General features: G+C 44.7%; 1 protein-coding gene across 1 annotated transcript in view; it reads left to right on the top strand.

The window, feature by feature from the left end:
• olfml2a (olfactomedin-like 2A) overlaps positions 1-2,547 on the top strand; it is a 14,378-nt gene extending 11,831 nt beyond the window's left edge. The window contains exons 6-8 of the mRNA XM_035536296.1: positions 367-651; positions 850-1,035; positions 1,124-2,547. Coding sequence (XP_035392189.1) covers positions 367-651; positions 850-1,035; positions 1,124-1,728 — 1,076 coding nt within the window. The 3' untranslated portion in view covers positions 1,729-2,547. The remainder of the gene's footprint in view (positions 1-366; positions 652-849; positions 1,036-1,123) is intronic.
• The last annotated feature ends 7,453 nt before the right edge of the window (positions 2,548-10,000 follow it).

Genomic DNA, 10,000 nt, shown 5'->3' with positions numbered 1-10,000 from the left:
GGACGCTTGCGCTTGCGGGTCAGGTTCCAGACTGTCCCACGGTGCCGGAAAACAAGGCTCGGGTTAGGGCCTCCGTCCTGACGTTGTCTCGCGGAGATCTGTTTGACATGGACCGACATGAAACAGGCCTGATTTGAGAATAGCATATCTAAACATCAGCGAGAGAGACTCACTTACAGGGCAGGAAGTTACTACGAGTGCAACATCTCATTAATAATAAATATCTTGTTTGATGTGTAGCAGTGGAATCTAGGATGCTTAGGGTGAAACGCTGAACTTTGGGTTGTAATCTCTGCCTCTTCCCCTCCCTCTCTCTCTCTCTCTCTCTCTCTGACTTTATTCTTCCTTTTCTTTCGATGGTCAAAGGAAACCCGGCCAAAACCCACACCGTGCAGCACATCAAGGACATGGGGGGTTCCGAACTCGTCTTGGAAGCCGTAGAGGGTGCCACGGCAGCAGCGCCAATAACAACAACGGCCACGACAACCGTTGCCATGAAACCAGCAACATCCACAACAGCAGCAACAACAGCAGCAGTTGCCTCCCAGACTAGCAGTAGTGCTGAGAGATTTTACCCCACAAGTTCCACCCAGTTCCCCCCAACGAGTCCGAGCAAGGTCAACAGTGGGAGGTCCAACTGGCCCAGAGCAGGTACCGTTAACCCTCCTGTTCACTGGCTCTCTACAGGGCTGGTAATGGTTCTTAGTAGATTCTTTCATTTTCCAGTAGGAAAATTTGCATGTGTGTTTGTGCATACATGTATGTGTATTTGTACACATATGTGTGTATTTGTGCGCGTGTGTGTGTGTGTGTGTGTGTGCGTGTGTGTGTGTGTATTCTGCCCTGCAGGTAAATCCCTGGAGTGTGAGGGCACCATCGCATCAGTTGAGATGCCAATAAAGCACCACAGTTACGGCCGTAATGAGGGGGCATGGATGAAAGATCCCCTCTCCAAGGACCAGAAGATCTATGTAACCAACTATTACTATGGCAACAACCTGGTGGAGTTCCGCAACCTGGACAACTTCAAACAAGGTGGGGACATTCGTCAGCATGGCAAATGTAAGAAACAGTGTAACTGTAATATGTGGTGTTGTACGCTAACGTGGTGTGTGGTGACCAGGTCGCTGGAGTAACCTCTACAAGCTCCCATACAACTGGATAGGGACCGGTCACGTGGTGTACAACGGTGCCTTCTACTACAACCGAGCCTTCACCAAGAACATCATCAAGTTCGACCTGCGCATGCGCTACGTGGCTGCCTGGACGCTCCTCCACGACGTTGTCTACGAGGACACCACGCCGTGGAAGTGGCGCGGTCATTCCGACATCGACTTCGCTGTGGATGAGAGCGGTCTGTGGGTCATCTACCCGGCGCTGGACTACGACTACACCCACCACGAGGTCATCGTGGTCAGCCGCCTGGACCCCAGCGACCTGTCCGTGCGCAAGGAGACCACCTGGAGAACAGGCCTGAGGAGCAGCTCCTATGGCAACTGCTTCATCGTGTGCGGCGTGCTGTACGCCATCGATGCCTACAACCAGAAGGAGGCCGAGGTGTCGTACGCGTACGACACGCATACCAACACAGAGGCCACGCCCCGCCTGCCGTTCACCAATGAGTACGCCTTCGTCACGCAGGTGGACTACAACCCCCGGGAGAAGGTTCTGTATGCCTGGGACAACGGACGGCAGCTCACCTACAACCTCCACTTCGTGGGCCATTGAGTGTGTGGGAATGCCTACTGGCCTTCAGGACGGGAAACCCAACTTCCACTTTGCGTAGGAGGTGAATTAAGGAAAATCCAACAGACACTTCTGACATCATGTACGAAACATCGTTCTGTGTTTGTGTGACACTTGTGGTTTTTAATGTAATTCTTACCTGAATTTAAAAGCTTCTGCATGGTGAGTGAAGCTAAACTCTGTTTCTGGTTGACATTTAATATGGTTTATGGTTTATGTTGGAAATTCACACATTTTTAGTAATGATAACTGAGGATTAAGGATGATATCTTATGGATATTCAAAAAAAGGAATATCTAGTTGTTTTAAAATGGGCAACAATATTAGGGACCTTTATGAAGTCGAATGTGTTATTTCCTCATTAATTAAACAAAAGTTGTTTATTTTGTAAGTCATTTCTTTCCATAAACTCATAAACACTGTGACACCCTACGGTCGTCACAGTGCGTTTGTTAAGTGGGGTGTAATGAGGTATGTAAATTGCTCATGTACTCTGAACTATTCATTTTGTAAAATATTAATATTGCTCTGTAAATATTTTCAGCATGTTACAAGATTGTTTGTTACAGCAGTAAGGATGCATCATTTTAAGGCACTACTTAAACTCCTGGCTGAGTTTTCTTACAGTTTTTTTTGTATGTCTCATGTATTAGGAAAAATGGTACACGATTTCTACACAAAAGTCCAAATAAACTTTCACCCCACTTATCACAGGTTGTGTTTTGACAATCTGCTATGTTATGACAAATTGCACTGTTTTGTTTTTTCACTACGGCAAATAAACACATAGTGCTAACTTTACCAAACCTTATTGTCTAATTACCATTTCCACTTCCTTTTCCTGTCCGAACAGGAAGGCGGCCACGCCCTTCAGTATATTTTCATAGGAGCGATATGGGGGTGTGGCCTGTTCTGACTGAGGTGGGAGGGGCGGGGTCTGGCCTGACTCTGATGTGCACCTCCTCAATCCCACAAACCTTTGCGCCGGCCCTGCCGCCCACCCAGCGTCCTGTAATGTCCGTCCTTCCGATCGCTAACGTCAACACTTGTGTTACAGAACACTCGTTTAACCCAGTTTACCTGTCATGTCACTACTCTTCACACACAGACCGTGCTCCAACGTGAGGCTGACGTGTTTTGTTTTCATCTCGGAAGGATATTTATTTAAATACAGAGAGTCACACCCGGATATTTTCCTTCCTGACTGGCGCTGCCCTAACAAGCGGGATGAGTTAACTCCCTAGACCCTGACCGCCACACGGCTCTGGTTTCAGTCCGAGACCTCGTTAATATGACTCACGCTGAACCATCCGAGAAAGGTTACACTCTGTGGGCCTCTATTGTTCCAGACCCCCTAAGATTCACAGCTGTGCAGGCATCTCTCCTTGTGTGTCCGCGCGTCAGTCTACACTTTACTACTCACGCCCTGTACCGAACGACCGCACCGGGCCACTTTCCTTATTCAACCCAACAAAAACATTTGGAAACCCGGATCCGGAGCCAGGGATCACCAGCGTCTTGCTAGAACCAGAGGGGCATACGAGAGAAGATGACAGCATTGAGAAGAGGCTCGAGGGACTCTGACCTTGAGCCACAGACGTGATTGGATTTCCTCGTCCCTCTGGGTCTTAATTGACACAGTCTCCTGCAGTGATAGGTGACCTCAGAAAAAGCCTGTCACATTCGTTCCTGACAGAACAACAGTATGAACCCCCACATAAATTCCGCTAAACTCGTCACATCCACAATGACAGCGAAACCTCCCCAGATTCCCGATCTGCTGCACAACGGAGCAGCAAACACGAGATGATTTCCCAACCCAGACACATACCACACTGCAAGAATTACAACACAGAGCGCATCCAGCCTGCCTTCTCTCAAGAGAGATTTACGGCTGACTGGCATGTCATGAAACAAAGCTCACTCATTAAAACATCGCCACAGAAAAATGCGTGCGACACAGAAACCAGCAAATTTGGAGCCAGTGTGACGTTGTAGTGGTGCCTCATCCTTCACACTAACAGAGGATTCAGTAGTGTGCTCAGTCAGTAGTCAGCATTTCTTAGCAGAGGATTCAGTAGTGTGCTCAGTCAGTAGTCAGCATTTCTTAGCAGAGGATTCAGTAGTGTGCTCAGTCAGTAGTCAGCATTTCTTAGCAGAGGGTTCAGTAGTGTGCTCAGTCAGTAGTCAGCATTTCTTAGCAGTTGATATAGGCAGCACCGGCCTGCCTGGCCAGACGTTTGGTTGACAGGATGTGAGGGTAAAACCGGAGACTGACCTCTGCAAGTTCCGAACAGGCTTGACCTTTGTGACCCCTCCCACCACACTCAGAGCCACTGTGGGAGGAGACAATGGCTGCTATTGGGAGTGATGGATGGAGTCTGATGTCACTGCTCTGGGTTGTAGTCATGGCGAGCAATTGATGGAATTCTGGATCTGTGAGTGAAGTCCTACTCAGGCTGAAGAATGAGTCGTTGTGTGCAGGGTTTTCCCCCTCTGATGAAAACAAAGGACTCCCCACGGCATGTCAAATGCACGTCCTTTTTTACACCGAAGGCCGCGGGCCAGCCACGGGTCAAGTCTGCAACCTCGGCTCCGTGGCAAATGTCACGAACAAAAAAAAATGACTCAGTTCTCAGACAGGCACTGGCGCGGCACACTACGTCTGGAGTAGAACATGGTTACTCAGCCCACGGAAGAGCCCAACGGCTTCTGTCAGAGAAGGTCTCCACCACCTCCTCAGCACCTCCCCATTAGGCAAATGTGCCTATGTCAGGCTGTGCTGTGTCTTACCAAAGCGGCAAATTCACTCTTCCTTGGATGGAAAGCTTCCATTGGCATACAGTGCCACACGCAGTTCACCGGCACACTTTTCAAAACTGTGAACCACAGCAGTTAATGCCTGTCCCTCTGTCCAACAGCCGTGCAGACGCAGAGACGGACTGATCCAAATAACAATCCCTTCAAATCCCAAATCCCAGGGAGTCTATAGTAAGGTCAGGAAGCCCTGACACTGGAATCCTAATCAGTACAGATGTCTCACAGACACATTCAGGTGGAGAGCCACAGGAGGAGACAATAAGACAAAACAAACTAAACATGATGATGAAAAGTCTAGTGTACTGTGTGTGTGTGTGTGTGTGTGTGTTCTTGTGTTTCCTGTGTCAGCACAGACGGACATCTAAAGGCTTACTGGCGGTGTTTAGGCACAAAGCCACACATGCATACTCACACACAGACACACACACGCGCATAAACATTCGTGACTTGGAGTGCCAACATAATATAATCAGGTTTAGTGTCCAATTTGAGTATTGCACAAGTCTTTCACAAGCGCTTTTACAACTCTTATATGTTGCAAACCTGCAACGAGAAATAACTGAACCAGTCTCTCCCAACCCTGCGTGCCTGTAATAAGATGTGTGTTATGGATGAGAAATTAGTGTTAGGCCAAAAAAAACAAACACACACACACACACATACACACACACACAGTCATGTGCACACATTATATGACATCATCCCTATGATCAAGGGTGTTCCCCAAAGTGAACACACTCTGCAACAAGTCCTTATGAAAATAAGCAAGACATACAGAGTCAGTCGGAAGTAACTGGACACCAACAAAGGGGTTTCTTTTGTGATTCTTATATTTTGAAGACGGTTGCAAATATTCTTGCATTAAATCTGTTATTCTGCACTTTAACCTCCTAGTCGTCATTGTGATTCAAATCCAGTTTCAGTCCTAGAGTCCCAGACCATAAAACACTGTGTCTCTACCCTGTTACCTACAGCCGCAGTGTAAACTGATACTATAAAAGCTTAGAGGCAGGACCAGAACTTTAGGCCCAACCCACAACATCACCTCACGACTCCCTACGTTTCCATGGCTCCCTAATGTTCCAGAATCCATAATTTCCTCCAGTGTTTCCACACAATGACTAAGAAGAGGAAGGTTCACTGTTTCTGACTACAGATGTTCTCTAAACAACCCCATCCCACCCCATCCCACCACGTCCCACCCCCTGGACTGTATGGATTATGGAATACTGGGGAAGTGCTGAATAATCACTGCTGTGATTTAATTTGTGCTCCGAGCCATGGGAATTCTGGCTATGAAAACAGTATTGTTGTCACTGACAACTGTTGCCTAAAACAATTTACTTATACTTATGCACAATGTGTGTGTGTATGTGAGAGTGTGCACTCACACATGCCCACACAAACACACACACACACATTTTCCAGAGCAGAGCCCACGTTCTGTTCGATGTACAGCACCATAACAGATGAGTCACTGCTGACCGTTTCTTAAGGGGACAGACACACTTGACCTCCAGACTTACACACGGTGGCCTGGTGAGAGTTTCTCTTCTGCTCCATTCTGCTCCATATTTCTCAAACGTCTTCTCCAGGTCTGTCCCACTCCTTCCTGGGGTAGACCTGAGACAGCAGACTGGGGCAGTTAAAGTCTCGGGGTTTTAATGGGCTTACTGGGGGTATTAAGCAATATCTGTGGCCTTTATACACAGAGCAGTTGGTGTTACTAACCTTGTATTATTGAAAGCCTGCTCATCCTTCAACACTCAGTGAGTAAAATCAATGATTAAAAGGTAAGGACCTACTGCTCTCTTCAGAAAAGTGACCTAATTGTGTATGTATTTATTTATTTGTAGCTGTAGTGGAATCTAATGATTAATTGAGCTTTAATGTTTGCATTAAATTGCATTATATGCAGTAGGCAATAAATAATTGCATTGTTTATGAAGTGCAGTTTGAGAATCAGCAATCAGACAGAAAGAGAGAGAGAAAGCGAAAGAGAGAAAGATTGTGAGATAGAATGAGAGAGAAATAGAAAATGTGAGAGGGAGACAGAAAGAGAGAGTGAAAGAGAGAGTGAAAGAGAGAGAGAGCTTTGTGAGGATTGCACAATCTTTAATCTACAATAGTACACTGTAATTATAGAGACCTTCACATGTAAAACTCTCTGTATCCTCAGGCTGCTGTTTGAAATCTGTTTGGCATGCACGCACCAGCCGAGGCTCCAGTGGAAGCCACGCTAACTTACACGCACACGGGGGGGTAGCTGTCACTCATCCATACGACGCGCCGGAGCAGAAGACGAGGGAAGCAATATCCCAGCACTTGACGTATACACGCCCCACTGGAGATTCACCCGCACCGCGTTAATACGGCGGTGATGGACGCGGCACAGATGGCGCAGTGAGACAGCGAGCAGGAGTTGCGTGTCATGGGCAGGTGATGCCGCTCTCGTTTCACACTCACTCACACACGCGTGGTCACCACAGATCCATGCACAACCGGGAACAAACCATAAATTGAACGAGGCCCATCTTTGAAGATGACAGCATTTATGTGCCATCACAAGCCAAGCACAATAGATAGATAGATAGATAGATAGATAGATAGATAGATAGATAGATAGATAGATAGATAGATAGATAGATAGATAGATAGATAGATAGATAGATAGATAGGGATTTGTGGTGTCACCCACGGAGATTTGGTTGCAGATACATCAGAGAGGCGTGAGACTGTGTCAGCAGTGGTGAATGCCCTACACAGAGAACAAGCTCCTTCCTAGACTAAACACGCCCCCTTCAGTAGGAAGAGTTAAATAAGAAGCAAGACCCACCCTGGGCTGGGAGACATTACTTGTTCCAGGAAGAAAACAGAGCCCCTTTATCTCAACTTGAACTACTTTTGGGTTGTGTCGTAAATACTCTCGCATTCCGATAGCTACTGTCATGTTTAATAAGCAAGTACTTTAAAGTTGTTACATTTCAGTAATGACTGTATTCCCTGAGGTGGGTACACTCGTCATCCACTTCGTTACAAACTCCCGCCTTGCGTCTGCTCTCATTAGCCACTAGGGTGCACCTGTCTCATAGGGGCCTTTCACAGGTGTGCAGGGCCACTCCACTCTGCTGGCCCCATTCTCAGTGCAGCCATGAGTACTGAGCTGCTACAAGTCTACGAGACACAGCTGTGTGTCTGCTGAATGTAACAGAAATGAAGGGGTGGAGGATAGCGAACCCAAACTGTGTATGTCATCAGTGCTATAGTCACCAGTGCTATAGTCACCAGTGTTATATTCACTAGTGCTATATTCACCAGTGATATATTCACTATTGTTATAGTCACCAGTGATATTTTCACTAGTGCTATAGTCACCAGTGCTATAATCACTAGTGCTATATTCACCAGTGCTATAGTCACCAGTGCTATAATCACTGAGGTTATATTCACTAGTGCTATATTCACTAGTGCTATATTCACCAGTGCTATATTCATCATTGCTATAGTCACCAGTGCTATAATCACTGAGGTTATATTCACTAGTGCTATATTCACCAGTGCTATAATCACTAGTGCTATATTCACCAGTGCTATAGTCACCAGTGCTATAATCACTGAGGTTATATTCACTAGTGCTATATTCACCAGTGCTATAATCACTAGTGCTATATTCACCAGTGCTATAGTCACCAGTGCTATAATCACTGAGGTTATATTCACTAGTGCTATATTCACCAGTGCTATAATCACTGGTGTTATATTCACTAGTGCTATATTCACCAGTGCTATATTCACCAGTGCTATAGTCACCAGTGCTATAATCACTGGTGTTATATTCACCAGTGCTATAGTCACCAGTGCTATAATCACTGAGGTTATATTCACTAGTGCTATATTCACCAGTGCTATAATCACTGGTGTTATATTCACCAGTGCTATAATCACTGAGGTTATATTCACTAGTGCTATATTCACCAGTGCTGTTGCCACCTGTACGTCAAGGCACTTATAATATCTAAATGTTTCTGGCTGGTAATTTATTTCCCAAATGAAATGACCTGTATTGTAGCTAAACAACCAAGCTCATAGCTAATTAAATCTACCATCATCAGCTGTAGCAGCCACCCCACTAGAGGTTGTTCACTAGAGGTTGTTCACTCGTTTCTTAGCAGTTAGGGTCAGGGGTCGTAAGCAGTTAGGGTCAGGGGTCGTAAGCAGTTAGGGTCAGGGGTCGTACTCTGGGCTTCAGGGCTTCTGCATGACAGTGTAGTTTTCACTCCTTTTTGTTTTTTTCTCCACCTGAATTAGTTTGTTACCTTCCACAGTGCATGTGACTCGTTGTGTTATATCGCAATGCTGTAATATGGTAACACTGTAATGCTGTAATATGGTAACACTGTCATACTGTAATATGGTAACACTGTAATACTGTAATATGATAACAGTGTAATACTGTAATATGATAACAGTGTAATATTGTAATATGGTAACACTGTCATACTGTAATATGGTAATAATGTATTACTGTAATATGGTAACACTTTAATACTGTAATATGGTTATATTGTAATACTGTAATATGGTAACACTGTCATACTGTAATATGGTAATAATGTATTACTGTAATATGGTAACACTTTAATACTGTAATATGGTTATATTGTAATACTGTAATATGGTAACACTGTAATACTGTAATATGGTAATATTGTATTACTGTAATATGGTAACACTGTAATACTGCAATATGTGTATATTGTAATACTGTAATATGGTAACACTGTAATACTGTAATATGGTAATACTGTAATATGGTAACACTGTAATACAGTAACACTGCAATATGGTAGCACTGCAATATGGTAATATTGTAATACTGTAATATGGTAACACTAATACTGTAATATGTAATACTGCAATACTATAATATGATAATATCGTAATATTCTAACACTGTAATACAGTAACACTGTAATACAGTAACACGGTAATATTGTAATACTGTAATACAGTAACACTGTAATACAGTAACACGGTAATATTGTAATACTGTAATACAGTAACACTGTAATATGGCAATACTGTAATACGATAATACTGTAATACTGCTTATCATACATTCAGCTGTAGCATCTCTCTGTCTTTAATCTGAACAGTTTGTGAGATGCACTGAGATTTGTCAGGGAACTGTGTGATTAATTAAAACCAACAGTGTTCATGTGTGTCCCACTTGTCTAGCTAAACATAGCGCATGTTAACTGAAAACACAATATTTCATCTATTGGGTTTACAAAGGTTTGGCAGTACTTCACACAAACACTCACACTTTTCACACACACAGACACGTTCACTTTGCTCTCTCTCTCTCTCTCTCACACACACACACACACACACACACACACACACACACACACACACACACACACACACACAC

The sequence above is a fragment of the Electrophorus electricus genome, chromosome 18 (genome assembly GCF_013358815.1).
Source record: "Electrophorus electricus isolate fEleEle1 chromosome 18, fEleEle1.pri, whole genome shotgun sequence".
Taxonomy (NCBI): Eukaryota; Metazoa; Chordata; class Actinopteri; order Gymnotiformes; family Gymnotidae; genus Electrophorus; species Electrophorus electricus.
The sequence above is the reverse complement of the archived record's forward strand: the minus strand, read 5'-3'. Positions and strand labels throughout refer to the sequence as shown.